At 42.6% G+C, this 18,603-nt stretch overlaps 1 protein-coding gene across 2 annotated transcripts; it reads left to right on the top strand.

Moving 5' to 3' along the window:
- The first annotated feature begins 4,723 nt into the window (after nucleotides 1–4,723).
- Nucleotides 4,724–12,688, top strand: LOC110486652 (ER membrane protein complex subunit 10). Of its 2 annotated transcripts, XM_021558413.3 has the most exons (8): nucleotides 4,724–4,909; nucleotides 6,991–7,057; nucleotides 7,181–7,293; nucleotides 7,391–7,501; nucleotides 7,605–7,789; nucleotides 7,943–8,033; nucleotides 11,698–11,798; nucleotides 12,440–12,688. In XM_021558413.3, the coding sequence occupies exons 1-7, from the start codon at nucleotides 4,814–4,816 to the stop codon at nucleotides 11,785–11,787; spliced, it is 753 nt and encodes a 250-aa protein (XP_021414088.1). In that variant the 5' UTR covers nucleotides 4,724–4,813; the 3' UTR covers nucleotides 11,788–11,798; nucleotides 12,440–12,688. The 2 variants fall into 2 exon arrangements, with proteins under 2 accessions (XP_021414088.1, XP_021414087.1); XM_021558412.3 differs by lacking the exon at nucleotides 11,698–11,798 and having other exon boundaries at nucleotides 4,767–4,909.
- Nucleotides 12,689–18,603: the final 5,915 nt, after the last annotated feature.

Here is an 18,603-nt window from a genome sequence, read left to right as displayed (position 1 = left end):
GAACAAGTTCTCATTTACAACTGCGACCTGGCCAAGATAAAGCATAGCAGTGTGAACAGACAACACAGAGTTACACATGGAGTAAAAAATAAACAAGTCAATAACACAGTAGAAAAAAAAGAGAGAGTCTATATACATTGTGTGCAAAAGGCATGAGGAGTTAGGCGAATAATTAAAATTTTGCAGAATGGAATGATAAATGATCAGATGGTCATGTACAGGTAGAGATACTGGTGTACAAAAGAGCAGAAAAGTAAATAAATATAAACAGTATGGGGATGAGGTAGGTAAAATTGGGTGGGCTATTTACCGATAGACTATGTACAGCTGCAGCGATCGGTTAGCTGCTCAGATAGCAGATGTTTGAAGTTGGTGAGGGAGATAAAAGTCTCCAACTTCAGCAATTTTTGCAATTCGTTCTAGTCACAGGCAGCAGAGAACTGGAACGAAAGGCGGCCAAATTAGGTGTTGGCTTTAGGGATGATCAGTGAGATACACCTGCTGGAGCGTGTGCTACGGGTGGGTGTTGCCATCGTGACCAGTGAACTGAGATAAGGCGGAGCTTTACCTAGCATGGACTTGTAGATGACCTGGAGCCAGTGGGTCTGGCGGCGAATATGTAGCGAGGGCCAGCCGACTAGAGCATACAGGTCGCAGTGGTGGGTGGTATAAGTTGCTTTAGTAACAAAACGGATGGCACTGTGATAAACTGCATCCAGTTTGCTGAGTAGAGTATTGGAAGCTATTTTGTAGATGACATCGCCGAAGTCGAGGATCGGCAGGATAGTCAGTTTTACTTGGGTAAGTTTGGCGGCGTGAGTGAAGGAGGCTTTGTTGCGGAATAGAAAGCCCACTCTAGATTTGATTTTAGATTGGAGATGTTTGATATGAGTCTGGAAGGAGAGTTTACAGTCTAGCCAGACACCTAGGTACTTATAGATGTCCACATATTCTAGGTCGGAACCATCCAGGGTGGTGATGCTAGTCGGGCGTGCGGGTGCAGGCAGCGAACAGTTGAAAAGCATGTATTTGGTTTTACTAGCGTTTAAGAGCAGTTGGAGGCCACGGAAGGAGTGTTGTATGGCATTGAAGCTCGTTTGGAGGTTAGATAGCACAGTGTCCAAGGAAGGGCAGGAAGTATACAGAATAGTGTCGTCTGCGTAGAGGTGGATCAGGGAATCGCCCGCAGCAAGAGCAACATCATTGATATATACAGAGAAAAGAGTCGGCCCGAGAATTGAACCCTGTGGCACCCCCATTGAGACTGCCAGAGGACCGGACAACATGCCCTAAGATTTGACACACTGAACTCTGTCTGCAAAGTAGTTGGTGAACCAGGCAAGGCAGTCATTGGAAAAACCGAGGCTACTGAGTCTGCCGATAAGAATATGGTGATTGACAGAGTCAAAAGCCTTGGCCTGGTCGATGAAGACGGCTGCACAGTACTGTCTTTTATCGATGGCGGTTATGATATCGTTTAGTACCTTGAGCATGGCTGAGGTGCACCCGTGACCGGCTCGGAAACCAGATTGCACAGCGGAGAAGGTACGGTGGGATTCGAGATGATCAGTGACCTCTTTGTTGACTTGGCTTTCGAAGACCTTAGATAGGCAGGGCAGGATGGATATAGGTCTTTAACAGTTTGGGTCCAGGGTGTCTCCCCCTTTGAAGAGGGGGATGACTGCGGCAGCTTTCCAATCCTTGGGGATCTCAGACGATATGAAAGAGAGGTTGAACAGGCTGGTAATAGGGGTTGCGACAATGGCGGCGGATAGTTTCAGAAATAGAGGGTCCAGATTGTCAAGCCCAGCTGATTTGTACGGGTCCAGGTTTTGCAGCTCTTTCAGAACATCTGCTATCTGGATTTGGGTAAAGGAGAAACTGGAGAGGCTTGGGCGAGTAGCTGCGGGGGGGAGCTGTTGGCCGAGGTTGGAGTAGCCAGGAGGAAGGCATGGCCAGCCGTTGAGAAATGCTTGTTGAAGTTTTCGATAATCATGGATTTATCGGTGGTGACTGTGTTACCTAGCCTCAGTGCAGTGGGCAGCTGGGAGGACACCTGTTCTCCATGGACTTTGCAGTGGCCCAGAACTAATCTACAGGACTGTTTTGCTAGCACAGACTGGAATATGTTCCGGGATTCTTTTGATGGCATTGAGGAGTACACCACATCAGTCACTGCCTTTATCAATAAGTGGACCGAGGAAGTCGTCCTCACAGTGACTGTACGCACATACCCAAACCAGAAGCCATTGATTACAGGCAACATTCGCACTGAGCTAAAGGGTAGAGCCACCGCTTTCAAGGTGCGGGACTCTAACCAGGAAAGCTTATAAGAAATCCTGCTATGCCCTCCGACAAACCATCAAACAGGCAAAGCGCCAATACAGGACTAAGATCGAATCGTACTACACCGGCTCCGACGCTCATCTTATGTGGCAGGGCCGGCAAACTATTACAGACTACAAAGGGAAGCACAGCCGCGAGCTGCCCAGTGACACAAGCCTACCAGATGAGCTAAATCACTTCTATGCTCGCTTCAAGGCAAGCAACACTGAGGCATGCATGACAGCATCAGCTGTTTCAGACGACTGTGTGATCACGCTCTCCGTAGCCGACGTGAGTAAGACCTTTAAACAGGTCAACATTCACAAGGCCGTGGGGCCAGACGGATTACCAGGACGTGTGCTCCGGGCATTTGCTAACCAACTGGCATGTCTCTTCCTTGACATTTTCAACATGTTCCTGATTGAGTCTGTAATACCAACATGTTTCAAGCAGACCATCATAGTCCCTGTGCCCAAGAACACTAAGGTAACCTGCCTAAATGACTACAGACCCGTAGCACTCACGTCCGTAGCCATGAAGTGCTTTGAAAGGCTGGACATGGCTCATATTATCACCATTATCTCAGAAACCCTAGACCCACACCAATTTGCATACTGCCCAAACAGATCCACAGATGATGCAATCTCTATTGCACTCCACACTGTCCTTTCCCACCTGGACTACAGCTCAGCGTTCAACACCATAGTGCCCTCAAAGCTCATCACTAAGCTAAGGATCCTAGGTCTAAACACCTCCCTCTGCAACTGGATCCTGGACTTCCTGACGGGCCGCCCCCAAGTGATTTTTTTGGGGCATTTTTCCTATTTTGTTGAATTACAAATTACAACAATTTGGATTTCATGTAATGGACCTGAACTGCTACTATAGATCTGTCCCGAGAGGACTGAATGATCCATAGTAGAGGTTGAAACTTGATTCTTTTAACACTAAAATTCTAATTTGAGATACATGTTAAGAACCATACACCAACTGGTGCGCCCACTCTGATCATCCAAGGTTCTTAACTTCTCAGTAGGGGCTCATAAGATATTAATGGGTGATTCCTCACAAACTATAACAAAAGAGATTTCCACAAAATGTAATCCATCAAAGGGTTTTTGGAAGGATTATTGACACCAATTGTTGCTTTGTAGCAGCTACAGATTAAACTTTATGGAGTCTTAAAGGAGGCCTGGGTAAGGCCAAAATGTAAAAAAAATTCCATATTCAATTAATTATTATATTCGGATTATTATTTTTGAAGGTCATTCTACAATTTCACATGAAGGGACATGCTGTGTACATGGTGCTGATTGTCCTAAGAATAGTATGGAGGGGTGTACAGGGAGGCAGTACCATTGTCTGAGAGTGGTGACAGAGAGTAATGGGCAGCCCCAGCGAGAGGGAATGGATTGAAAGCAAGAATTTGAGAGAATCACATGGCAGGGGAGTTGCCATGTCCCATAAGGAACACTCACACATTCAGACAGAAACAGGAATCCTGGGAAGGAAGGTAAAATATACAGGTTTCAAGTGAAACAGGATGGTACATGACTACACTCCTGGGCCTTTTGCTTGTATTGAATGTGTGACAATGTGAGTATCTGTGTAGCCCATTTACTATAATTATGCTCGCCCTCACTCTCCATGTCACAGCAAATAATATATTTGAAGTCCATAATATACATAATTAGTCTCACGGATAACTCTAGGCCTATACATTATTTAGTAAAAGAAGGGTAATATATTAAGACAGTGAAATTAAAACGCAAAGAACGGGAGCTCAACACATTGTGTTTTGAACAAGACTAATCACGTGTTCTTCAATAAGTCACACGAACACTTCGTTTTTATATTTGTTTGATGTTCTGCTTTTAGGGTCTGTGCGTCCTTTGTTGTGTTTTCTTGTTTTATCAAATGTCCCCTTTGGGAGATTAATAAAGTACTATCTTATTCGACTTTTTTAAACAAAATAAAAAATGTATTCAAATACACGCTAACCACACGTTTACAAAAATGCTTGCATCCTACATTGAGGAACTGTAATGTTTTTTTTAAATGACCTGACTAGATCATAGAGGAACAATTGTCCAGACAGAGGTTTGAGTTTACAAGTTTACGGTTCATTAACCTAACTTCACACGGGCTACTGTTTGTCCATAGCCCACGCCAAATAAATGAAGAACAACCTATAAAACAACTGTGACCTTCTCTTGTGAAGGCCAGAAGTAAGATAGAGAACAATGGCTAAACCTGGTCTTAACTTCCAATGCTCCATCCCCCTGCCCAACCCCCCTCCACGCCACTCCGCCAACTTTCGTTTTTCAATCTCCTATCTAGACATTTCAACAGTCCTGCATGAAGTTTGCTCTCAACGCTACTCTATCGCCACCTGCAGTTTACTATAGGTTGGTGCTCGTTCTCCAGTGTGTTACGTCAACGCGTAACATTGTAGTTCCATGTTTACTTTGACGCACCGTCCGACAAAATGGCTTCAGTTTCACGGTCCTTTTTGTTACTGTCAATTATTCCCACAATACTTATATTGTGTGCTGATTTTGCGTGTTGCAACACTGGCAGAAAGGTATGTCAAAACCACTTTTGATTTTATTTGCCAATATCTAATTCCATTAACTTAGATAACTAGGGTACTTGCTGTTAGCTCTTGCTAACCGTCCGACCTTAGCTAACTAGCCAAATGAGTTAATGAATACAACGCATGAATGCAATACAGCGTTACTTACTGTGCAGATAATGTTTTCACCAACGCATATCAAACACGTAACGTTGGCAGCAAAATTAGCGTTATAGTAAATCTAGCTAGATTGATATTATGTTGTTTAGCTAGCCGTAGTTAGTTAGATAGCTAACGTTATCTAGGTAGGTGGCTTTGACTGCCTTGGTGGTGGTGCTCAATTTGTCACGCTATGGTAGTCATTTGTAATATTGCACGGATGTGTTCAACACATACGCACTGTAAATCAAGCCAAGAAGAATTCGGATCAGTACCACTATGTTTGAATGGCAGGACCAATTTGTGGAAATGTCATCTTACATCTGAACTGCTCATTGTAAAGTGTTCCCAGGGTAGATATCTCTATTACAGCATCCATTGGGGCCCTAGTTAGCTAACTGCACTTTTTGCTCCTTCTTGCTGCAGCACTTCTGTTGAAAAATGTTCTACCCCAACTTTCAAAAGCCAATCAAATTAGTTTTGCCCTGGGAACTGCCAATGCAGTAAGTAAAACTGCTAGCCAGAATAGATTCCGATCCTACGCTTGTTTACATCTGCGCTGGGTCGGATAGTTTCGATTCTTGTTTAGGTTAATACACCACGGGGGATGAGAAAATGCGTTACACTTAAAACATGTCCCATTATCCCAACTGTTACACCGAGAAGAATGAAGGACTGCTAGTTTTTTGGGGGGAAAACTGCCGTTTTTAGTCCTAATGCTAGATAGCAGTAGCCACAGCAGCCATTATGGAATGACAGGTCGTGTTGAATATAGGGCTGACCCCATTTAGTCAATTGGTCGATTGTTTGGTTGATAGGTTGTTGGTCGACTGAGATTTCTTTAGTAAAAAAATAATAATAATGGTGTACAAGACACCTGTCTGAGTGAACTGATCCATTGTGGAGGCCGTTGAAATGGCACAGTTCATCAGTCTAAGACATGTGCTACTAAAAATGTAACGTTATTTCCACAACTAGCTAAATTTATTCCACACATCTGGCTTCCCCTTTACCTCCTGCGCAACCAGTAAACGTTCCCCTGCTTCAAGTTTATTTGTCACGTCCTCTGCATTCATTTTGCTGTCACGTGTAAAGGTGTACAGAGTTTGTTCTAACCAATTTATTGATGTGATTATGATATGCTATAGGTCAGGCCCTATTGGTCACGTGCATGTGAAGCATACATGTGTCACATAAAGAGAGCACAGGTTGAGGGAATGGGGATAGTTTTTCCTAAACAAATGAGTAATTTTGGTAACAGAACTTTTCAGTCAGAAATGGCTGTTGCAGCTTCAGCAACACAGACGGTGCTATACACACTGATGTTCTGTGGTGGTCTCTGCAGCAGGGAGGAGAGAGAGACAACACTATACACACTGATGTTCTGTGGTGGTCTCTGCAGCAGGGAGGAGAGAGAGACAACGGGTGCTAATCACACAGTCATTCGCTGTCTCTTTTTTTTTTTAACACTGAGCAGCAAATCTGAGCCAGGCAGCACAATCAAATCAATTGCGGTCGGATTCCCTCTAGTCATTTGTGTCTTAACTAATTAATCAAACAGTTCACTTAAAGCATCGGACAGGCTCTGTGCATATAGTTGAAACACATAGGATATGTCAATCGATTGGTCGAAAGAACAGACAACTTTTGGTCGACCAATATTTTTTTTAGTCGGGGACACAACAAAGGAGATGATTGGCTGACAGACACTGCCATTAAAAAATAAATTATCGGTCTAACATTTGGGATAATTGGACAATTTGTAGTACAACACAATTCTGTGGATTGAGGTACGTTTTCCAAGCCATATCTCGCTCCAGCTCCGCGGTGTCTTAATCTAAACAGGAAGCTATTCCAACCACAGTGTACCTGTAAGCAAGAGTCGGAATCTATTCTTTCTAGTAAAACTGCATCTATTTCCTTCTCCACAGACTGGTGATGGGCTGGACACAGACTTCAGTGGATTCTCTGTCCCTCTTGAGCATTCCTTTGAAGTTGGTGAGTATGTATTGTCTAACTGTGGTATGTTATTCTTCAAGGTTCCATTTACCAAATGAAGGAGATATCGAGGTCACGATTTTGGTGCTCATCATGTGTTGTTATACCATTTCTTTCTTTCAGATGATGTGTCTCGGTTCCGTATGCGTGGAGCTCTGCAGTTAAGGGGTGGGAGGGAGACCAGTGTGTCCCTCTCCCAGAGCCAGCTATCAGAGGAGGACAGGAACAATCTGAAGGTGGGAGAGGAAGGTAGAGGCAGATGTGGTTTGGAGTTTACTGTCAGCAGTCAGGATTTTGTTCTGAATCTGTATCCCTCCTCTCCCTCTGACACAGGAAGTGGCTGCTGTGGATGGTCTGTACAAAATCCGAGTGCCCAGAGTGTCTTTGACAGACAGGCAGACAGAGCGCCAGATGGATGGCTACCTGACGGCGTTCGTCAGAGCGGTATGTGTGTCTCACCCTCATAGCAAGCTGAAATAAAAAAGACAACACACCTCATTGGCATTTTCTTTTGTAAACATATCTGTTTCTTCTCTGTCTCCCTCAGTGCTCTTTAGTTGAGTCCCACCTCAGCGATGTCATCACCCTCCACACTGATGTCTCAGGCTACCTCATCGGCGTTTCCATAGTGACCATTCCAGGCGCGTGTCGGGGGACAGAGGTGGAGGACGAAGTTGATCTGGAGGCCTTTAATACTACGCTGACCATCATACCGCCTACCAATGCACCCCAGTGAGTCATCAGTCCTTATTGATGTTCTGGTCACAGAAATATGGTTCCTGCTCTATCAAATCTTCATTTGATTTGATTTTCTAACTCTTTTGGGTCGACTTCAACCTTTCTCTTTCTCTGACTAACAATATTCTTCATCATCCTCTCCCCCAGGCCGGAGACGGCTCTGTTTATTGAGCGCATGGACATAGAACATGAAAAGAGAGGCAAGCCACAGGAGCAGAAATCCTTCTTTGCCAAATATGTAAGTGTGCATAGACATCTGTGGTTTGTGTCCTGCACTGTGTCATTATGGCCGTCTATTGGGTCTATCCCTGGGCTCTTCAAGTCTTTTAAACTCTGCTCTGCTGTTCAGTCTTGAGCTGCTCTGTTCCATTATATATATACACTAAGTGTACGAAACATTAGGAACACCTGCTCTTTCAATGACAGACTGATCAGGTGAATCCAGGTGAAAGATTATTGATGTCACTTGTTAAATCCACTTTAATTGGTGTAGATGAAGGGGAGGAGACAGGTTAAAGAAGGATTTTTAAGCCTCGAGACAATTGAGACATGGATTGTGTATGTGTGCCGTTCAGAGGGTATATGGGCAAGACAAAAGATTTAAGTGCCTTTTGAACAGGGTATGTAGGTGCCAGGCGCACCGGTTTGTGTCAAGAAATGCAACGCTGCTGGATTTGTCCGCTCTCAACACTTTCCCGTGTGTATCAAGAATGGTCCACCACCCAAAGGACATCAACACTTTCAACACCTTGTAGATGGGGCTGTGGCGGTAATGACATTTCATACGCTGGTGATTGTCAAGCAAATAACTGCCGGTCTCACAGTAATTTACCATTAATTAACATAAACACATTTAGCATCTCCTGTCTTCCACGCATAGCCTACGGGATAGGACCGGTCCCTGGTTGTTCTTTGCTTAGTGTGCCTAGGTACAACCTCTATGTTGTGAGTGGCTGTGGTTGATCCTGCCAGTAGCATATGCTTGTCTCAAAGATTAAGCCATGCAAGTCTAAGTACACACGGCCGGTACAGTGAAACTGCGAAACTCCACTGATGGAGATCTTTGGAACATCTACATCAAGTCTAATAAATCCATGTAATATAGCCTACACCATCACAATAAATCCATGATTTATTTTAGACAGGTCTAAAGAAACATGATATGAAGAAAATGTGGTCTATTTCAGAACAGGGTAGCATACTCTGAGTGTTAGGCCCTGATCTGGCTATGCCATACGGCTGTGGGCTGCACTAGTTCATTTAGCAGACAAGATTTGCTTAGAATTCCGTGGCATTATTTTATATTATTTTATAATATGAAGAATAGAATTGAACATGGTTGAATAAAATAGAAAGGATATTTTGATTTGAGGGAGGGCGCACATGCGGCTATTCTGTGTTGAGCAATTAACAAAGGAACAGGTACTCCTATATGCTTAATTTAGAGATTTATGTAACTTTAGTTGTGATACAAATGTTGGGCTATATGTTTTGTAATACATTCTATGGCTGCATGATGCGACTGTAATGATGATTTGAAAAAAGTCGCATGAAAGGCATGAGCTCTGCTTTGTTTCTTGCGCAGGTTGTACACATCAGTCTCTCATTCACAATTTGACAAGCACTTGATAATGCCTTGAATTTCCTGGCGGCATCCCCTTTGTGTGGCCGTATTGCTCCTAAAAAAATTCATGCCATTGCCACCAGTGGCCGTTATGCCCTTGGGCTGAATATAAAGCACCTCTCACTCATATGGCTCTCCGTTACGTGATCATGTCTTTCTCACAGGCTACAAGTGAAGACAGACACTTCGGGGACGCCACTGCGCGCGTCCTTATTCAATTCCGAGGCGCATATTGAAGATATTGAAAGAACTGTCCACATTTACTTTTCGTCAGGCCTAACAAATAGCAAAGGCACTCGACTATGTCAATCTACCATCCTCCATAGTACAAAAATTGACATTCTGTGCGAAAAAAATAAATATTCCAAAAATAGTCTGGGACAGTTGTGGGATGGGATAGATCCCAAATGAATACCACCACTAGCATCAAAAAACATATTTTAAGCAATGAAGCTGACACAACAGATCAGAACGTTTAGTTGAAAATGTTGCTAAACTATTAGGCATTTCTTCACATTATAACCGCAGCAATGTGCACCTGGCAGTAGGCTAAAAGTGCGGATGTCCATTATTGGGAAAACATAATTCTCAAATGTGACCGCAAATGCAATTATACATGTAATGCTTTTATATATATACATATATAAATAAATAAAGGTGTATTTATATGGTGAAAATGGTCTTCTTGACTCACATGCTGCGTATGTATGCCAGTTAGGCTCTGAACCCGTTGTAAAGCTGATTTAATATGCCTCATTTTAAGAAGTTATTTGGCCACTTTTGATATGGTTTGTATCACAACTAAACATATAGGCCAGGCTACATGACGTGTGCGACTATGATTTGAAAAAGTCGCCAATAAAAGGCATGCGCTGTTTCTTTCCTTACTGCACACAAGCTGGGCATCATTCACAAGTTATAACACATCATTCACAAGTGATAGACTAATATTATCACCCATCAGACTATTCTTGATTTATTCTTGTCTTTACATAACTAAATTGCACACATTATTAAGTATTTGATTTAGAATGTACCATTATCATTCACCTGTCGGAATTGGCAGGGTGAGAAAATACATGTCATCTATGCACTTAAACAGCGAATAGAGGACGACTTTCACGTGGTTCATTTTCTTGCCAGCCAGGTCGGCTATACTCCCTTTGTAAAGAGAAGCAATGTGCTTAATATTATGAAAGTTGAGAAATAAATATAGTAGGCCTAGCCCATAGAAAGCTGACGGGATCCTCCTCTTTTTAATAGAGGCCATCACACGCATGGGCTCTCATTTAGTGTTTTGATTTTCAATTACATCTGCATTGATGTCAAAGTGATTAGAGGGACAATAGAGAGCTGAGTACCAGGCAGATAGCAAGTTTTGTAGGCTACTAATGATCAGCAGCAGCATAAGAGCTTGGAGAAGCCTAATTACTGTAACTAAACGGTCACGTGGAATTTGACTGTAATCATGACTCGTGATCGCCGGTGTGGCAGTAATGGGGTCACTGTAACAGCCCTACTTGTAGAGTCCCATGTCCTGATGAATTGAGGCTGTTCTGAGGGCAAAGAGGGGGGTGCAACTGAATATTAGGAAGGTGTTCTTAAGTTTGGTATACTCAGTGTATATCTGCATGTTGTTAGGTGTCTTTGTTTTGTCTAACCAATACGGATATGTCCTGTCCTGAGGGGTATGCTACGATTTGAAGCTACTCTGGGTTTTCTAGCTAGCCAGCTTCAGTTAGCTTCACATTCCAGCTCAGGCTTTATCCGTACTACAACGGTTGATATTGGTTGTCCGCCTGCCGCTAACTCTACGTATTTTAACACACAAAGTCGTCTTCCTCAAATTAAGGGGATGGTGATGCAATCTTTGCAAGAGGGAGGGAGTCTGATTGCGTTTGGTCCTCGACTCGCAGCTCAGACACTTCAATCAGGATAAATTGAGTTAGCCCTGAGTTAACCTTGAATGAGAGCAGGGTAGTTCTGAAGGATTTGTTGCCATAGAAATGTACCTGGCTAAAAGGTGAGCCACTTCCGTGGTATCAGTTATACCGAGTTTAACTCGGTTGACCAACGTTACCTCACTAACTGCTCAAACCGCGTTCATAGTATAGGGCTCTGTGCTGTGTTGTTTTATGTGCTGTGCTTCCATTGCTGTGTTTGATTTAATCAGTGCTGTTGTCTGAGTCTGTGTTGCTGAGTGTGACTGTGTCATTTGTTGACTCAGTGCTGTGCTGTGCCATTTGTTGACTTAGTGCTATGCTGTGCTGTGTTCCAGTGGTATTTGATTCTGGGAGGTGCAATCTTCCTCATGGCCAGCAGTTCGGCACAACCCTCAGCAGGGGGAGCCGAAGAGCAGCAGAGCTGATTCCCACTCAAGTACTGTTCTCACTTTGGCTCATTCAGCAACTCACTCTGGGCTGTCAGCCTATGTCTGTGCCGCGCTCCATGTCTCTTCTGCTTCTTGCAAGCTTATGTGTTATACTGTTCACTGATTTGATTAACGCTAACATTTTTCACTAATCATTTTTCCTGTTTGTCCCTCCTCTCCTGTCCTTGTCATTCAAGGTCAATGCTAATGATCCAGTGCTAATGATCAGTTTTTTTTGTGTCACTGCAGACCTTTAATTAATCCAGGTGTGTCCCATTGATTAGTAATAAGCTGAAGCACTCTGGTAAAATATGATTGGACAACATACACACCTTTGTTGCTAAAGTGGATTAGATTATCACAGTTTAAGTAGCCAAAGTCACCACAGTCATTTTGTGCCTCCTTCTTTTACACACTTTTCATTGGCATTGACCCTGAGATGTGTTTCACTTCACTGTTCACCTCACTCTCTCAGCCACTCTTTGTCCTTCTCTCGTTTGCTGAGTGAGGTGGACATTGAACGGGATGAAACTGTGGGACTGTTGTGCAGGAGAAGCATCACTAATCACAGCTTGTAGTCTTACCCTGAGTTAGATTAACATCTTGTATCATTTGATAATAACATGAACATCTGCCTCCCTCTCTCCAGTGGATGTACATTGTTCCCCTCGTTCTCTTCCTGATGATGTCAGGAGCTCAGGATCAGTCCGGGGTTGGAGCAGCTAATGGAGGAGGCCGATGATCGCCATGCCAACATGATTTATGTGGAGCAGTTTCTTCTACTTGTAAATAATTATGTAGAGATGAGACAGATGAGCTAACCTTGAGAACGTATGTCATGAACTTCATTTTTAATATTGAACTGATGGGGGAAAATAAAATATTTATTACTACCTGATAACTGTGTCTGTCTGACTATGGTATTGATAGCCAGTATGATGCCGCTGGAAACATATTCAAGAGTGGGGTGGGTGGGGGACGCTGAGTAAAGAAGGAAATGGGAGTTGTTTTCAGTCTTCTCTACTCCACTAGATGTCCTCTTTCTCTGCCCATCCAGAACGATGCCTTATTGAAGATTCGTTCAACGTTAGCGCAATTCAATGGAGGATGACAAAGGGAAATTGTCGCTTTCGTGAACATGTCACCATGGACAATATTTGCAGCATTTTGTTTGTGGTAATTCTTAAAAGTACTTAGTGTAATAGCTGTAGACAGTAGTGTAATAAGGTGTGTTTAATATGTGTTTAGCTATTGCAGTGTCAGAGAACTGTCATTCAGATCACATACCCTGTCCTGCCATTAATCTCTATTTTATTGCACGGCTTGACTGGCGGGAACATAAAACCACATCGAAGCAGTCATGCTTCACAGTCCAATAATACAGTGTTGCCAGGACACTATTGAGTCACTGGTTAAGTCCAACCACCCTCCTCAAATTTCTTCTCTGATCTCTTACTCTGTCCCTCCTTGTGAAAATCCTTCTGCTTCTATTCAATTCTCTGCCTGGCTCTCTAGTTCTGCCTTTACTCCCATCTCATCTTTGCTGAATTCTAAGCCATAGTTTCTGTGTCTTTACCACCCTTCTGTCTGTCTCTACTACCCTTATCCCCGTGTCTCTACTGCCCTTCTCCCTCTGATTCTACCCTTCTCCTTCTGTCTCTCTACCACTCTTCCCCCTCTCGGTCTCTACCCATCTCCCAGTTGGTCTCTACCCTTCTCACTGTCTTCCAATTACACTTCTCCTCTCCCTCATATTTATAAGAATGAGTCAGGCTAGGGGGATTGTAAATGCCAGCAGTATAGCTTTAGAGACAGAATGTTCTGGAACCCCTGTGTCAACATGGCCACCCCTCGTCAGTCAGCCTCAACGTTCACTTGTCTGTTTTTAGTCTATGTACACAGCTGTGAAGTGTAGCCCCTTATTTTCAGAAGCTCAGTGTTGAGCTCCCTCGCTTTAGTGTCCTCTGCCCCCCCACCCCACATTACCAGCTACCACTTTGGTCCTACAAACACAGCATTATGTTAGGCTCTGCCCTGAAACCTTTAACCTCAACCTTATCCCCATGTTCCTCCCACCTCGCTCTGTTAACTTGAGAAAGGAAGGGATGAGGTGACGAGGACAGCTGAAGGAAAATGGAGAGCTTGAATGGAAGAAGGGAGAGAGCGACAAAGTAATTTGTTAGTTAAAAGATATGCCACTGTGTCAGGTGGGAAGGCATATGACAGTAGAAAACACTCAAGCAATGTGGGGAAAGTTATATCAGAAAAATATGTCTGATTGTCTTTCTAGTGTCTTTCTAGTGGCAGCCGACAGGTACATTGTTATATTTGTATTTTATATGTATGAATATATCTGAATTAATATGATTTTGAATGTTACACCTGACCTATATCTACGTCATTGCAGCTCTCCAATCTCTCTCAAACTAACCACGGATGTTTTGTTGAATGAAAAATCATCCTTATTCATAAATGATTCGTAACACCAGCCTGTCCATCAGCATTAGGTAGTTGGTCACCTTTTACTTTTTCCACAAATAGCTCTCATCCAGCATTCTGGTCTCATAGACCAGATGTAACATAGTAAATACATAGTAAATGTAAATCCAGGACACTCAAATTAGTATGATATGTTATGTTCGGTATGGTTACATAAGACAGAAGATTACTTAAGGCAAAAACGAAAGTTGGGTGGTTGGTCGGGGGTATACCGTGAACGTCTAGCAACCCAAAGGTTTCGTGTTTGATTCTCATCAAGGACAACTTTAGCATTTTAGCTAATTAGAAACTTTGCAACTGCTTAGCATGTTAGCTAACCCTTCCCCTAACCTTAACAATTTACCCTAACTTCTAGACTAGCTAATGTTAGCATTAGCCACCTAGCTAACATTAGCCATAACAAATTGGAATTCATAACATGTCATAAGTTTAACAAATGCTTTACATATTGTACGAATTTGTAACATTTTACGAATTGCAATTTGTAACATATACGAATTGTAATTCATAGCATATCATATGAAATGGATGATGGACATCCACAAATTAATACATACCATAGGAAACGTAACATATACTAATTGGAGTGTCAGGATTTACATTTACTATGTTACATCTACCCATGAGTCCAGGTTGCATCCAGAGGAGCCTATCAGCACCAGCCCTGATGAATGCCTGTCTACCAGGAAGCTGGGGGAAGATGACACTGGTGCACATGAGAGTTGGAATCTTCAAGAATGGAATCCTATGAGTTTGTTGCTTAGCTTTAAAAAGGGATTTAAGAAAATGCATAAACAAGTCCATGCTCTAGATGAAACACTGTTTGATGTGTGATCAAATTGGATAATTATGTTACAGACCATGTCTACCAGCAAAAGTGAGCGGTATATTGATGTTTTATGTGTTGAAGTTCAAATGTTTCCTGTCCAGCTCATATGCTTTAACTTCCCCACTCTCACACACGTTGGGTAGTGGGTAATACAGGGTCCCATGGAGGTGTGTATATTATAAGCATACAGCCATGTTCATAGCACCAAAGCCTCTCAATATTTTCTACGTATTTATTTAACCTTTATTTAACCAGGCAAGTCAGTTAATAACAAATTCTTATTTACAATGACGGCCTACCCATATATATCAATATACCAATATATAAGTCTCTGCATAGCACTATGGAGTGATGTATGGTGTCAAGGACAGATAATATATCACAGGCCACAGATAGCTAAGCAAGAGAAACCAAAATAAATTTGGAAAAGTGAGGATGGTCACATGGGATAGAGGAAAGGGGGGATAATAGACAAATCGAAGGATAAGAAATTAAAGGATGAGAAAGAAGGTAGAGGATAGAGTGAGTGAAGGGTGAAGAGAGTAAGATAAATCTTACAGACCAATTGGGCTGCTGCCTGCATGCCGGTGGTGCCACATAAATCTCTGGGTTCCCTGTCGCTAAGAAACCAACAATGTCACCATGACACCGTGCGTGGGCAGGGACACCCGGCTTTGGATATCCTGTGATTAAGGAGTATTATGGGGTTTATGTTGCTCTGGCACAGCTATAGGGAAAACATATTTAGTGCAAACATCTTTAATGCTGGTTAATGTTTACCTTGTCTGTACCTCTGCTCTGTAAGCACAATGTAGGTTACCAAGTTCTATTCCTTCGAGGGCCTACTTAGTAAACGGTTTGTAACTCATGTATACATGGTACACCATGGTGCGGTTTCCCAGACAGTGAATCTCCATTGAAAGTGCTTTTTAGTCCTGGACTAGGCTTAACCTATGCCGCGAAAACCTCCTCCGTGTATTTATGAGAACACGTTATCATATATAAGTCATGAACAACAATTCTTATACATTACATTAGTACATGTAGCAAACGATGTAATCATTTTTACAAGAAGTGTATTAGCCATTGCTTAAATTCAGCATTAACAAGCTTGGTAAAGTTCATGTACGAGCTTCATTGCATTTGCGGGTCCTGGGTTGCCAGTTTAAGTAGAGTTGCTGGAAAGGTTGCGAAGTTCGTACTGACCCAAAAGCACACATAGAAAAACAGCCACCATGAGAAACGTGAGAGGAGGAAAGCACCTGGCTTTTCAATCAGCTGGTAACTGGCTCCTAACAGGGCGTCAAAAAAGGGACATGATCGCAAGGGCATGTAAAGCATTACAGTCCCACATACAATTATGCTTCTAAATCTATATGGTACAGTATGCGTAGTGTGCCATTATTTGAGTCATTTCACCATACCACTATAACATTATCATAACTCGTAACAAATGGAATAAAACACTAGCTATCAGATAAGTCAGTGAGTGGACATGTTCCTGTATGGAATATACCGTGGTGGTATTAGTCTATATAATAATGATGCATAGCAACCCGGGGAGTGCTGAAAGATCTTAGTGTAATACTCTTTAAGTCCACACACTGACAGCCCTACGCTGTGGGTGTTGAATGCTGATGTTTATTAGCATACCACACACTCAACATATCTGGTCTTCTAGTGGCCAGCACGAAGCAGGCTCTTTCACTTCATTAAAATGCCTCTTCTAATAGCTAGATGTCCCCGAACACAGTGACCCAATGAAACACTGTGTCCTGTCAGGAAGTTATTTTGTTACAGAAATACAGAAATCCTCCTGTTTTAAATTATTTGGAGATAGGAGGCAGGTAAGGTGTACCTTCCCAGGCAGTATCTGAGGATGCCGACAGCATGGCTTTTGACATTACAAGCTAGAACACTTCAACACAAGCCCGCAGCCCAAGAATCATACAGTATCTGCAAGGGCAATGCAAACGTCATTCAATAGCTCCGCACTTTGCTCCACACCTCACATTCACAATATTCCATCACCTTTCTATAGGCTAGGCCTACTATATTTATTTCTCAACTTTCCTAATATTAAGCACATTGCTTATCTTTACAGCAGGAGATTAGCATACCTGGCTGGCATGAAAATGAACCACAGTTTCGAGAGAGAGGTCCATGATATTGGTCCATTCTAAATCAAAACCAATTTCACACATATACACTACCGGTCAAAACGTTTAGAACACCTACTCATTCAAGGTTGTTTTTTTGTTTTTTTAAAACTATTTTCTACATTGTAGAATAATAGCGAAGACATCAAACCTATGAATAACATATATGAAATAACACATAATCATGTAGTAACCAAAAATGTGTTAAAAAAAATCAAAATATATTTGAGATTTGAAATGATTCAATGTAGCCACCATTTGCCTTGATGACAGCTTTGCACACTCTTGGCATTCCCTCAACCAGCTTCATGAGGTAGTCACCTGGAATGCATTTCAATTCACAGGTGTGCCTTGTTAAAAGTTAATTTGTGGAATTTCTTTCTTTCTTAATGCATTTGAGCCAATCAGTTGTGTTGTGACAAGGTAGGGGTGGTAAACAGAAGATAGCCCTATTTGGTAAAAAACAGAGTCCATATTATGGCAAAAACAGCTCAAATAAGCAAAGAGAAATGACAGTCCATCATGACTTCAGGACATGAAAGTCAGTCAATGCGGAAAATCTCAAGAACTTTAAAAGTTTCTTCAAGTGCAATCACAAAAACCATCAAGCGCTATGATGAAACTGGCTCTCATGAGAACCGCCACAGGAAAGGAAGTTACCTCTGCTGCAGAGGATACGTTCATTAGAGTTACCAGCCACAGATTGCAGCCCAAATAAATGCTTCACAGAGTTCAAGTAACAGACACATCTCAATATCAACTGTTCAGAGGAGACTGTGTGAATCAGGCCTTCATGGTCGAATTGCTGCAAAGAAACTACGACTAAAGGACACCAATAATAAATAATAAGAGACTTGCTTGGGCCAAGAAACATGAGCAATGGACATTAGACCGGTGGAAATCTGTCCTTTGGTCTGATGAGTCCAAATTTGAGATTTTTGGTTCCAACCGCTGTGTCTTTGTGAGACGCAGAGTAGGTGAACAGATGATATCCACATGTGGTTCCCACCGAAAGCATGGAGGAGGAGGTGTGACGGTGTGTGGGTGCTTTAATGTTGACACTGTCTGTGATTTATTTAGAATTCAAGGCACACTTAACCAGCATGGCTACCACAGCATTCTGCAGCGATACACCATCCCATCTGGTTTGGGCTTAGTGGATAGGAAAATAGGAAAATTACCCAAAACACACCTCCAGGCTGTGTAAGGGCTATTTGACCAAGAAGGAGAGTGATGGAGGGCTGCATCAGATGACCTGGCCTCCACAATCACCCGAACTCCACCCAATTGGAATGGTTTGGGATGAGTTGGACCATAGAGTGAAGG

This window comes from Oncorhynchus mykiss, chromosome 13, assembly GCF_057628025.1.
Source record: "Oncorhynchus mykiss isolate SJ-2025 chromosome 13, ASM5762802v1, whole genome shotgun sequence".
Lineage (NCBI taxonomy): Eukaryota > Metazoa > Chordata > Actinopteri > Salmoniformes > Salmonidae > Oncorhynchus > Oncorhynchus mykiss.
The sequence above is the reverse complement of the archived record's forward strand: the minus strand, read 5'-3'. Positions and strand labels throughout refer to the sequence as shown.

Coding starts and splice junctions, on each gene's coding strand:
- LOC110486652 (XM_021558412.3), top strand. CDS start 4,814: ATGGCTTCAGTTTCACGGTCCTTTTTGTTACTGTCAATTATTCCCACA. Junction 7,790..7,942: donor CCGCCTACCAATGCACCCCA/GTGAGTCATCAG, acceptor CCTCTCCCCCAG/GCCGGAGACGGCTCTGTTTA. Junction 8,034..12,439: donor AATCCTTCTTTGCCAAATAT/GTAAGTGTGCAT, acceptor CCCTCTCTCCAG/TGGATGTACATTGTTCCCCT.